We start from the raw sequence: 13,754 nt of genomic DNA on the forward strand, positions 1-13,754 counted from the left end.
TTGACATCTGCATAAAATACATCAGCTGCACTGCTCTCATCTGTACACCACAGAGTCGTGTGTGTTCTCAGTGTAGTTTCCAGGGATCCCCTCCAGGAGGATGTTAATGAACCCACAAATGTCCAGAATCATTCAGCTCCATTTCACAAACTCCCTTTGTGTTTTTTCTGGTTCTCTATCAGTTGCTTTTCATGTTGCAGTTGTATAAGACTCTGGTGCGGCCGCATCTGGAATATTGTGTGCAGTTTTGGTCGCCATACTATAGGAAGGATGTGGAGGCACTGGAACGGGTGCAGAGGAGGTTTACCAGGATGTTGCCTGGTATGGTAGGAAGATCGTATGAGGAAAGGCTGAGGCACTTGGGGCTGTTTTCATTGGAGAAAAGAAGGTTTAGGGGTGACTTGATAGAGGTGTAGAAGATGATTAGGGATTTAGATAGGGTTGACCATGAGAACCTTTTTCCACGTATGGAGTCAGCTAGTCAGCTATTACGAGGGGGCATAGCTTTAAATTAAGGGATGGTAGGTATAGGACAGATGTTAGGTGTAGATTCTTTACTCAGCGAGTCGTGAGTTCATGGAATGCCCTGCCAGTAGCAGTGGTGGACTCTCCCTCATTATGGGCATTTAAACGGGCATTGGATAGGCATATGGAGGATAGTGGGCTAGTGTAGGTTAGGTGGGCTTGGATCGGCGCAACATAGAGGGCCAAAGGGCCTGTACTGCGCTGTATTTTGCTATGTTCTATGTTCTGTGATACATAGCGTCAAGACCTGATAGAGGCACCAAATCCTTCAGGAGCAGAATATCACGGGCCTTTGAGCATGGAGAGAAAAAGTACCGTACACAATGGAGGGAACCCAGACACGTGTTCTTTGTGTGCAGGAGGGTTCAGCCAGTCATCTGGCTTGTCAAAACATAAATGCAGCCATACTGGGGAGAAACCGTGGAAATGCAGTGACTGTGGGAAAGGATTCATTTCCCCATCGAAACTGGAAACTCATCGGCGCAGACACACCGGCGAGAGGCCATTCACCTGCTCCATTTGTGGGAGGGGATTCACGCAGTCAGCGAACTTACTGACCCACCGGCAAGTTCACACTGGGGAGAGGCCATTCACTTGTTCCGAGTGTGGGAAGGGATTCGCTGATTCATCCAGCTTCCTGAGGCACCGGCAGGTTCACAGTGGGGAGAGGCCATTCAACTGTTCTGAGTGTGGCAAGAGATTCATTCAGTCATCCGACCTGCTGAGACACCAGCGAGTTCACACTGGGGAGAGACCTTTCAAATGCCCAGACTGTGCAAAGTGCTTTAAAAGTTCCAGGGAACTGACATGTCATCTACGTGTTCACACTGAGGAGAGACCTTTTAAATGTCCCGACTGTGAGAAGTGCTTTAAAGGCTCCAGGGAACTGATGCTCCATCAACGCATTCATACCGATGAGAGACCATTCAGGTGCTCTCACTGTGGGACTGGGTTCAAGCGGTCATCGCACCTCACTGAACATCAGCGAGTTCATACTGGAGAGAGGCCATTCACCTGCCTTGCATGTGGGAAGGGATTCACTCAGTCATCCAACCTGCTGACACACCAGTGAGTTCACAGGTACTGACAGTGATCAAATGTTTCCGTTTGTCACATCCAGGTCTGAAACATCTTCATTTGATTGTCTTTTTTTCAAAAAAAAACAAACTTCAGCACAGTGATTGATTTAGTCTTATCCAGAATATTAAAATCTATCACCTTGGTGTTAAGTCCAGTGTGGAAACTTTTGAATATCTTGAGCACACAAGTTAGTTGCATTTGAAGGCTTTCTCGTTGTCGTCTGCTCCGTCTTCACATCTAACACCAAGTGGGAGGAGTTCATGGAGCTTCCTTATCACTGAGTCTAAGACACCTGATTACCCGCCACTCCTGCTTCCCTCCATTCCCCTAAGCTGTATCCTTATCTAAATCATAGAATGAAATCTTCCTTTACTCTCCTCCTGCTCAATGTGTTCATGAGACCCACCTCCTACTCCATTCACCTTATTCCAACTAAACGGGGAGGGGGTGGTGGGTGGTCTCAGTAATTTTCCAGTCACAAAGATGATTTCAATCTTTACCCACAAGTACAGCAGACATTCCTTTCTCCATCCTCATCAGAATTTAGTTTTGATTCCGTTAGATCTCAGTGGGATTATTGATTTGTATATCCCGGTCGCAAATCCTTTCCCAATCCCCTGTAGAAAGGGGTTAACAAGATTCATCACTGTCAGTACAGGATGGAAATTCAGAAAAGCCTATTCTTGTTTTTAAGGTGCATCCTTTTTCCTTTTATTCTCTGAAATTTATAAATCCCTGACCCACACACAGCCCCTCTCTCTCTCCTTGTTACAGATTCAGTGCCTTCTCTTGCACATTCATTTCTCCTCTCAAGATGCTCTCTTTTCCTCTCATTCTATTTTTTTAATTCATTATTCATTTGTGGGACTTGGGCGTCACTGTCTGGCCAGCATTGATAGCCCATCGCTATTTGCCCTTGAGAAGGCGATGGTGAGTTACCTTCTTGAATCGCTGCAGACCACTTGCTGTGGGTCGACCCACAATGCTTGTAGGGAGGGAATTCCAGGATTTCGATCCAAAGACAGTGAAGGAGCCGAAGTATATTTCCAAGTCAGGATGGCGAATGGCTTGGAGGGGAACTTGCAGGTGGCGGTGTTCCCAAGTACCTGCTGCCCTTGTCCTTCTAGGTGGAAGTGGTCGTGGGTTTGGAAGGTGTTGTCTAAGGATCTTTGGTGAATTTCTGAATGTAATGTACAATCCCACCCCTTTGCTGTAATTTATCAAATAATGCAGTTCACTGTAATGCATCACCTTTAATATTCTTTCGCAGAAATTTTTAACGTTTGGAAAGAACCAAGTTTCTCTGATTGTGGAGAATAGCAAGTCCAGTGGCCAGTTCAGAGCTTTCTTTCTAAGTCTGTTCGAACAAGCTGTCTCTCTGGGTTACATTCACACAAGCTCACTTATTCAGTGAGTGATCAGAACTGACTGAACTATAAAAATGACAGGTGAGCAAAGGCACACCTATAAAAATAATTTATAATTACGTCGAGTTTCTAACACTGTATAATATCCCAAGGAGTTTGACAGGCTCATAAGGACATAGTCGTTCAGGTGAAGGAAAGCTTGACATGAGAGGTTATAAGGATCTTTCAAAGGGTGGAAAGTGAAGTTGAAAGGTTTCGAGAGAAAATTTAGGGACCAGAAAGCTCAAGGCATAGCCACCAATAGTGGATTATTTCAAATCGGGAATAAAGGGTCATGGTGCTGTTTATATGTGGGCCTGATAGCCCATTCTCAAGGCTCACATCTAAACACTGGGAGATAGTTTGACCATCTCTGCTCTCAGAAAACAATATTTTTTTTGTAATATCTTCAATTATTTTAGTGAGAGGCCATTTGAGTCCTCCTGTATAGGTGGTGGGAGTCGTCTTTAGCAAAGTTAATATCCACCGAATTTCAGTGTTTGAAGAGAGCTGTGCCTTTGCTCTCCTGTTGTTTGTGAGTTATGACAGTACATTAAACATTTTGTAATGTCCAAGGGATTTCAGAAGCTGCTGCAAGACTAGCAATTGGCTTATCATCACCATCTCTTCGCCACATTTAATTCCAGATCAATCTCACCAACCACAAATTTCCCCTGCAAAATGCAGATATCATTACAACACAAACAGCTTGTTCAGCCAATGCCAATTGGTGCTAGGAATTGTCCCACAAAGTGCCTATGTGCAATGTTGTATTTTAAAAACCCACCAAAAACCAAATCACTGGAGCTCCCATGAATCTTGCAAGACAACTTCTGGCAGTTTATACCTCCCTCAGAACAATGGATGCCAAAATTCTAAACACGTTCATAATCACATCTCTTTCTGCTTCTGTCCTTGTCTGACCTCCAGCTTTCTTTGGCGTCCAGCTCCCAGGTCAAAGAGCCGCTTGATGCAAACACATGCAGATCATCGATCCAATCTTGGGAAGCAGGAGCAGGAGCAGAAAATACAAAAAAATAAAGAAATTGAGAAGCGATGGGTTTTGCAGGTGCTGGGTAAAAAGGTATCAGGATTTTCCTGATTTACCCAGCTACTCGTCCCAGCTGGGCAGATTAGTGGCAGATGGAATTCAACTCTGTAAAGTCTGAGGTGAATACGTTTTGGAAGACGTGGGAGTACTAAGTACATGACAGAACACTGTGAAGTCCAGTGAGACAGAGAAGCTGTATCTACAGATCCTTGTAGGTGGTAGGGCATATTAATAGGAGCATTAAGAAGACATGCCATGACACTTGGACTACCAGCGCTGAAAAATGTGTTGCTGGAAAAGCACAGTGGGGCAGGCAGCATCCAAGGAGCAGGAGAATCGACGTTTCGGGCATAAGCCCTTCTTCAGGAATGATGCCCGAAACGTCGATTCTCCTGCTCCTTGGATGCTGCCTGAACCTGCTGGGCTTTTCCAGCAACACATTTTTCAGCTCTGATCTCCAGCATCTGCAGTCCTCACTTTCTCCCACTTGGACTATCAGAGCAGTGAGGTTATTTTGGAGCATACAAACTTTAGTTAGGCCACAGCTGGAGCAATGTATGCAGTTCCAGTGACCTCCGGATTGAAAAGACGTGGTTGCTGTGGAATGGGTGTCGAGGAAGTTCACCAGGATGCTGCTAGGTACGCAGCAGTTTCAGTATGAAAAGAGGCAAGATGGTTCTGGGTCATTTTCTTTCAAACAGAGACGGTTGAGTGGGGAAATGGTTGAGGTGCAGAAGGTTATGAGGGGCCCAGACAGGGGCGATTGACCGAGAGGAAATAGGAATAGGCGATGTGACACTTTCAGCCTGCTCCACCATTCAATATGATCTTGGTTTTTCATCCAACCCAGTAGCCTGTCCCCACTTCTGCCCCATATACTGACATCTCTTTCATACTAAAAACAATATCTGTCTCCTTCTTGAAACCATTCAGTGCTTTGACCTAAATGCAGCAGAGAATCCCACAGGTGCACTATTCTCTGGGTGCAGAAATTTTTCCTCATCCCAGTCTTAACTGTTATCCTTTAACTATAACCCACATATACCCCACAAAAACATTTTTGCAACTCTTTTAGTGTAATGCAACAACTCAAGGTGCCTTTTATACCAAGATGTGACAGTGAGCAATGTTTTAGATTAGAGAGAAAGAGAGGAATGCTGGGAAGGAATTCCATCACTCAGGACCTCAGCAACAGAAAAGATGGTCATCAGTGGAGGCGCAATTTGATTGGGAATCCACAAGACACCGCAATGCGAGCAGTGCCGAGTTATCAGATGTCAATGGGATTGAGGACATTACAGAGACGGGGGCCGGGGGAGGCCATGGAGGGATTGAAAGTAAAAGGGCAAATTTTACAATAAAGACATTACTTGAGTGGGTGAGAATGTAGGTCAGTGAGGACAGAGGTGATCAGGAACGTGACTTTCTGGATGTTAAGGCCTGTCCGCAGTCTTGACTGACCTCATGTTTACACAGAGTAGAGTGTCCACTGATATCCCAGCACTGATGTTCTGGTGATTCCACAATATCCTGTACTTCAAACTTCAACTACTTTCTGTGGCCGTGAATTGCTCTGTCTAGACAAAGACACTTCTCATCACAGTGAGTGGATTTTGAGTGAAGCCTGCCTCTATTCCACTTCTCAAAGGCAACTAGGGATGAGCAATAAAAATACTGGCCAGCTTACGATGTCCAGGCCTCACAAGTGAAAATAATCCCCTTTGGAGATGAGTGTGGGGAGTATAAATTGATGGGTGATAAATATTAGTCTCAGAGGCATACAGCCTACTGACTTCAAGGTTACAGTGAGAAGGCAAACTGGAATGCCCTACCACAAGCTACTGACTTTCAGTGGTCAGAGTGAGGTATTCAGTGTGAGGTCTACTCCAGGACACTGTAACTCTCCACCTCTGCATTCCTCTGGTAATGTCACCTACTCTAACTGAATCTTTCTCCTGCTGCTTTGCTTCATTCGATGCATGAAGCTTGTTCAGCTCATTCAATATGATCTGAGCTGATTATCCAAATCAATAGTCTGGACCTGCTTTCTCCCCGTACCTATTGATAGCTTTACCCATATCATGTTTATCGCAGTCCTTCTTGAAAACGTTTAAGTCTTGGCCTCAACCACTTTCTGTGGCTGCAGAATTGCTCTCTCAGTGAAGAAATTTCTCCTCATCATGTTTAGTGGCTGTTGAGTGAGACCTGTCTCTCTTTCATTGACAGAAAGCAAAGAACCGCAGATGGTGGAAATCGGAAACAAAGACAGAAATTGCAGGAGAAACCCAGTGGGGAGAAAGCAGAGTTTATATTAGATTACTTACAGTGTGGAAACAGGCCCTTCGGCCCAACAAGTCCACACCGACCCGCCGAAGCGCAACCCACCCAGACCCATTCCCCTACATTTACCCCTTCACTTAACAATTTAGCATGGCCAATTCACCTAACTTGGCCAATTCACCTGACCTGCACATTTTTGGACTGTGGGAGGAAACCGGAGCACCCGGAGGAAACCCACGCAGACGCGGGGAGAATGTGCAAACTCCACACAGTCAGTCGCCTGAGGCGGGAATTGAACCCGGGTCTCTGGCTCTGTGAGGCAACAGTGCTAACCACTGTGCCACTGTGCCACCCACTAAAGCATGGTAAACTCTGGACCAGTAATCTGGTTTGTCTCCACAGATGCTGCCAGACTTGCTGAGTTTCTCCAGCAATCTCTGTTTCTGTTATTATTTCATCGGATGTGAACGTGACACATGTTTGCAGCTCTGGCTTCATTAATTCTAACCTGGATTAAAAATTACTGCAGAGAATCACGGAATTAGAATAGCAAGTTCCTGGGGACCAATAGCAGTGAGTCCACATTGAAGTGGATCCATTACTCACTGTATATTTCCAGCATTTTCTGCAGGTATGTTACAACAAGATCTGTGTGGTCAGTTCCCACCCTAACGCTGCTCCCTTCATCCTCCAATTCGCCAATCAATTTAGAATGAGCACATTTAATGCTCCAGATTCTCTGAGGCCAGACAGAATCCCAAGCAGAGATTGGATTTGCACACAGGGACCCTGCTTAAGGACATCCCTGGAAAATTGAAGATTCCTCTGTGTCGTTCCTCTACATCTACAACCCTGCAAAAGTCTCCACTTAAATTTGAGATTGGGAGGGTTCTGATGAAATTAGGCACTAACTCAGGAAAAGCTAGACTGGTCAATGTGCCTAAGTATGGAAGTGATGAATTTTTAGGGTATGGCTGGGTGGGTGGGAAGTATCATCACACATCTCCAATGACATGTCCACCAGAGACTTTGCTCCCTCAGACCCTGACACACTATTACCTGGGTCTCAAGTTCCATTTCTCTCCCCATTCCCCTGCCGTTGGCCTGAATCCCTTTCAGCCCCTTCACAACCAAAACTTCCCTTTCCCACTAGGATCTGCACCAATCTTCTTCTGCCAGTGGACCCAATCCCACCACACCCCTTACCCACCCGACTCCATTTCACCACCCGGGGTACCAATACCCTTATGCAGACCTGCTTGGACAGTCTCATCCTCACCACCCAGGACACAGTCCTCCCTTCCCATACCGTTGGACCCGACCATGTCTCCCGCTCCTTCACCCATATCCATTCTTCCTGACTCCATAGGACACAATTTTTTTCCCAACCACTTAGACATAACCTAAAAATCTCATCACTTACAAACTCCTCTTTCCAGCTTAATTGCTGACATGCTATCCACATGGCACCCTACCCCCTTCCCATTTCACAACCTACCCACCTGGAACCCTATTCACCTGGTATTCTACCCTCCCAGGACCCGAACATCACATTTACCACACGTACTTATCGGTTAACTGCAGTTATCAGAGTAGCTCTCTGAGCATTTCAATCCCAGTCCAGGGGAACTGACAGCTATGAAACAAGGGCCCGGTATGCCTACTCCTGACAATTCCCTCATGGCTTTGTGATTATGGATCGGTGCTTTTACAGGCACTGCCTCAGTTCAGTTCCCAGCCAGGGAATCAAGATTTCTTTCTGTTAAAATGGACACGAATCCCAGACAATGAACACAGTACAGAGAGCATCTTTGCCAGGATCAATGAAATTTCACATCAGAGATGGGAAGCATCACACAGGGCAGGGGAGAAATATGAAGGGAGGGAGGGAGGGAGTAACTATCGGACAATAAAAGTCCTGCTGGACTTAAAGCATTAAGATTGCAAAGCGATGTACACGAATAGTTCTGGGTATGAGAAGCTGCATCTGTCAGAATAGATTGAAGGAGCTCTGAATGGGGTCTGCTGTCAAAAATGCAGAACTATCTCCTTTCATCATAAAAGACAAGGCCATGGGGGAATGTAAGTGAAATTGCTCCTTTTCAGAACATTTGGCCCTTAGTGTTTCAAATTGATAGGAATGAGGAATTGAGTTTCACGACAAACAGAATGACAGAAACGGTTACCTTATTCTTTAAAATCTCTTCCTTTCCTTTAAACAGGGATCGGAAAATGGGAGAGAACTAATCCAAAGTGATTCAAATCCAAAATACTGCAGGTGCTGAAAATCTGACATTCAAACAGAAAGAAATGGAAACTTCAGCCACTTCAGCAGTTTCTGTGGAGATGGAAATAGGATGGATGGTTGACTTTAACCATAACTGGGAGAATTTAAATATTGATTCATTTACGATTTGCAGGAGAAGGGAATAGAAGGCATAAGAAAACAAAAGGGACTTCCCAGTTGCACTCAAATCCACATTAAAAACCAATGGGCTCCCAGGCGAAACACAACAGGTCATCAGACAGACAGCACTTTACTGAAGGCGTGAATTGAACAGCCTGAACATGTCAGAGAGAAAGGCCATAGAGGGAGAAAAGAAAGACAGGAACATTGTAATCCTGCTGGCAGACAAAGGGCACATGAGCATGATACTGAACCACCCAGTCTACTTTGTAAAAGCAGAAGCACTACTTGCAGATACAGCTACATCCTGACAGGTGGAGAGGGACCCCCACACCGCAGTTAGAAAACAAAATCAGCTACACTCTGCAGAAACGAGAACAGACAGGAGGAATCACCAAGACTGGGGGAGCACATGAGGGTACAGTGAGAGGCAGCACTGGTGATGAATATGACAAGCTGAGAAGGGAATGGCTTACTAGGGGATTTCACCTTTCCAAACAGAAATTGGGGTAGTCACAGTGTTAAGGGTTTAGGGGCACAGATTTTTTTTGAAATGTACCCAGGGGAGTTCCAAGTACCAACATGCAAAAGGTCCGACAAGGAATGGTGCAGTGCTGAGAAGCCAGACAAATGTTTGATGTGGCAGTTGGCGAACACTTTAGTGATAGCGACCATAATGCGGTATGGTTCACATTCGTTCTGGACAAGGCAAAAGATGGCTTGCAGAAAAACAGCTTTGGATTTGGGGAAGGCAGATTTTACTAAAGCAAGATCTGGCCAAAATAGACTGGGATCAGCTCCTGGTGGTTAAGTCGACAGCAGAGCAATGTGGGGGTGGGGATCATTCAAAAAGAAGAAGGGGAGAGTATAGGTCCCACATGTACCCTTAAGAGGGAAATGTAGGAGCAATAAGGTCAGAGAACACTGGATGTCGAGGACAATTCAGGACTGAATAAGGAAAAAGAGAAAGGCAAGATTAAAGGGAGCGATTCAACTGTGACTTAGAGGAATACAGGATATGTCAGAGAGAACTTCAGAAAGCAATTTGAAGAGCAAAAAACGGGCATGAGAAAGGACTTGCAAACAGTTTTAGGGAGAAACCTAAGATATTTTACAGATATATTAAAGGGAAGACGTTAACTATGGAAAGAACGGGGTCCATTAGGGACCAAGGAGCAACCTGTGTGAGAAGCCACAGCATATTGGAAGGGTGTTGGATGAATTATTCTGTTTGGTTTTCAGCTTGGAAAAGGGGAACATAGGGACTGACTTCAGGAAAAGGGGCTGCGAGGAACTTGCACAGCTGGGAAATGGGGAGGTACTGGAAGCTCTGTCAGGCTTGAAAACCCAGGCTGGTATGGGTGGCAAGGCAGGAAATTGCAAGGGCTCTTACAAATATTTGTCATTACTCTCTGGTCACAGGGGAAGTGCCAGAGGACTGGTGTATGGCTAATGTGGTTCCACTTTTTAAGAAGTGTAGTAGAGATGAAACAGGAAATGGCAGGACAATGAGTCTCACGTCAGTGGTAGGGAAACCATTAGAGATAATTCTGAAGGAGTAAATTAATATCGACTTAGAAAGGCATGGGTTAATTAGGATTAGTCAATGTGGCCTTTTCAGAGGAAGAAGATGTCTTTATTTATGAGGTATTTTGAAAACATAATAAAATGTGTGGGATGAGGGCATTGCTGGCTCAGCAAGCAAGCATATATTGCCCATCCCTAATTGCCCAGAGGGCAGTTGAGAGTCAGCCACATTGATGTGGGTCTGGAGTCACATGTAGGCCAGACCAGGTAAGGATCACAGTTTCCCTCCCTGAAGGACATTAACAAAACAGATGGGTCTTTCGGACAATCAGCAATGGATTCACGGCCACCATGAGACACTTAATTCCAGATATTCATTGAATTCACATTCCACCATCAGCTATAGCAGGATTCGAGCCTAGATACCTAGAACATGACCTGGGTCTCTTGATAGTTAGTCTACTGGTAATAGCACTAGGCCATTGCCTCCCCAAACATTCATTGGGATTTTAGCAAAGCTTTTGACATCTTCCCACTTGGGTGACTGGTTGAGAAGGTTAAAGCATTTGGAATTGATGGAAACTTGGCGAGATGGATCAGAAGCGGACTTAGTACTAGGCATAAAGGGTACCGGTTGAAGGTTGTTTGAATGACGGAGGCTGGTGTTCAGCAGGGTACCACAAGGATTAGTGCTTGCACCCTTATTATTTGTTAGATGCATAAACAATATAAATGAAAATTAGATGGGGGGCTGAATGGTAAGCAAATTTACCGATGACACCAAGAGTGGTAGCATAGTTAATAAAGAAGAAGATGGTTGCAGGTTACAGGAAGATATCGATGAATTGGTCAGATGGACAGACCAGTCGCAGATGGTATTAATTTATTTCATTCATTTATGGGATGTGGGTGTCACTGACTGGCCAGCATTTGTTGCCCATCCCCAGTTGCCCTTGCGAAGGTGGTGGTGAGCTGCCTTCTTGAACCATTGCAGCCCACCTGCTGTGGTTGACCCACAATGCTATTAGGGAAGGAATTCCAGCATTTTGACCCAGCGACAGTGTAGGAATGATGATTTATTTCCAAGTCAGGATGGAGAGGAATTTGAAGATGGTAGTGTTCCCATTATCTGCTGCCCTTGTCGTTCTTGATGGATGTAGGCATGGGTTTGGAAGGTGCTGTCTAAGGATCTTTGGAGATTTTCTGCAGTGCATTTTTGTAAATACTACACTGTTGGTATGGAGCATTGGCGATGGAGGGAGTGGATGCTTGTGGATGTGGTGCTAATCAAGTGGGCTGCTTTTTGCTGGATGGTGTCAAGCTTCTTGAGTGTTGTTGGAGCTGCACCCATCCAGATGAGTGGGGAATGTTCCATCCCACTCCTGACTTGTGCCTTTTAGATGGACAGCTTTGAGGAGCCACTGTGTTTATGTGGTGAATCCAGTACAGATCCTGTTCAATGATAACCCCAAGCATGTTGATAGTGGGAGATTCAGTGATAATAACATGTTGAATGCCAAAGGGTGGTGGTTAGCTTAATCTTATTGGTGGTGGTCATTATCTGGCATTTGTGTGCATTTGAACATGGACTGCTTCAGTATCTGAGGAGTCGCAAATGGTGCTGAACATTGTGCAATCATTGTGCAATCCCCACATCTGACCTTATGATGGAGGGAATGTCATTGATGAAGCAGTGAAGATGGTTGGGTTGAGGACACTACCCTGAGGGACTTCTGCAGAGATGCCCTGGAGCTGAGGTGCCTGGCCTCCAACAACCACAACCATCTTTCTATGTGCCAGATATGACTCCAACCAGTGGAGAGTTTGTCCTCAATACCCATTGATTCCAGTTTTGCTAGGGCTCTTTGATGCCATATTCAGTCAACTGAAGCCTTGATGTCAAGGGCTGTCACTCTCAACTCATCTCTGGAATTCAGCTCTTTTGCCCATGTTTGAACCAAGGCTGTAAGGAGGTCAGGAACTGAGAGGTCCTTTAGCACTGTTGATGCCACCTTCCATCACTTTATTGATGATCGAGAGTAGACTGATGTAGCGGTAATTGGCCGGGTCGGATTCATCCTGTTTTTCTGTACAGGACATACCTGGGCAAGTTTCCACCTTGTTGGGTAGATAGCAGTGTTGTAACTTTACCAGAACAGCTTGGCCAGGGAAGCAGCAAGTTCTGGAGTACAAGTCTTCAGCACTAGTGCCGGAATGTTCTCCGGGCCCGTTGCCTTTGCAATATCCAATGTCTCCAATTGTTTCTTGATATGGAATGAATCGAATTGGCTGAAGACTGATATCTGTGATACTGAGGAGCACTGGAGGAGACCGAGATGTATAAACCACTTGGCATTTCTAGCTGAAGATTTCATGGAAAGCTTCAGCCTTATCATTTGCACTCATGTGCTGGGCTCTTTCATCATTGAGGATGGGGAAAGTTGTGGAGCATCCTCCTCCAGTGAGTTGTTTAATTGATCACTATCACTCACGACTGGATGTGGCAGGAATGCAAGGCTTGGATCTGATCCATGAGTTGTGGGATTGATTAACCCTATCTATTACTTGCTGCTTGTGCTGTTTGACATGGAAATAATCTTGTTTGGTGGCTTCACAGGTGGGCACCTCATCTTCAGGTATGCCTGGTGCTGCTCACTCTCCATTGATAAGTGTGAGGTGATGTACTTTGGAAGAAGAAACATGGGTGAGGGAGTATTTAATGAATGGCAGGTGACTGGAAGGCTTTGAGGAACAGAGAGACCTTGGGATAATTACTTATAGATCCTTGAAGTCAGTAGAGCACATTAATACAATAGTTAAGAAGGCAAATGGGACACTTGCTTTCATCAGTCATGGCATATAAAGGGTGAGGAAGTAATGCTGAAGTTGAACAGAGTGTTAGTTAGGCCACAGCTGGAGTACTGTGAGCAGTTCTAGTTACCTCACTACAGGAAGGACGTGATAGCACTAGAGCGGGTACAGAGGAGGTTCACCATGATGTTGCCTGGGATGGAGACATTGATTCTGGGTAATCCAAGATGGAGGACGGGAAGAATTTCTGGGTAAGAGCTGCTCCTTTTTTTGAGGTATTTTAAGTGTTGGAGGTGATTCCCTCAGATTCCAGAATCAATTACTGTTTTATATGCTATTGCAGTGTTTTGGAACTTTGGAAAAAAAAGTCAAAACAACAGCAGTTTAAAAGGGAGAAGAGCAGACAAAGGAGGCACATGGTGAGGACAGTGCAGGAGAGAGAGAGACAGAGCGAGAGACAAAACCTGCACAGTTACTGCCTCTGCTGTTTGAATTTGTGTATCGCTGGACATCGGAGTGCATCTGGAAAAATTAATGAACAGTGAAATGCACAACTAATCTTGGAGGAACTGTTGGGCGAAGTTCACAGCACAGAATCAGATAAGTTAATTGTTGTTTTAAGTCTGTCCAAGAGAAAGGCTGCAGTAGTGAGTACAGTGGGTTCTTT

The 13,754-nt window shown here is 45.2% G+C and overlaps 1 protein-coding gene across 1 annotated transcript; it reads left to right on the forward strand.

Moving 5' to 3' along the window:
• The first annotated feature begins 823 nt into the window (after positions 1-823).
• On the forward strand, positions 824-1,597 carry LOC122544014 (gastrula zinc finger protein XlCGF17.1-like). Its single transcript, XM_043683028.1, has one exon. It carries the CDS (start codon positions 824-826, stop codon positions 1,595-1,597), a length of 774 nt encoding a protein of 257 aa, XP_043538963.1.
• The last annotated feature ends 12,157 nt before the right edge of the window (positions 1,598-13,754 follow it).

Source organism: Chiloscyllium plagiosum, chromosome 45 (assembly GCF_004010195.1).
Source record: "Chiloscyllium plagiosum isolate BGI_BamShark_2017 chromosome 45, ASM401019v2, whole genome shotgun sequence".
NCBI lineage: Eukaryota > Metazoa > Chordata > Chondrichthyes > Orectolobiformes > Hemiscylliidae > Chiloscyllium > Chiloscyllium plagiosum.

What these genes read in the sequence shown, in the direction of transcription:
- LOC122544014 (XM_043683028.1), top strand. Translation starts at nt 824, where the DNA reads ATGGAGAGAAAAAGTACCGTACACAATGGAGGGAACCCAGACACGTGT.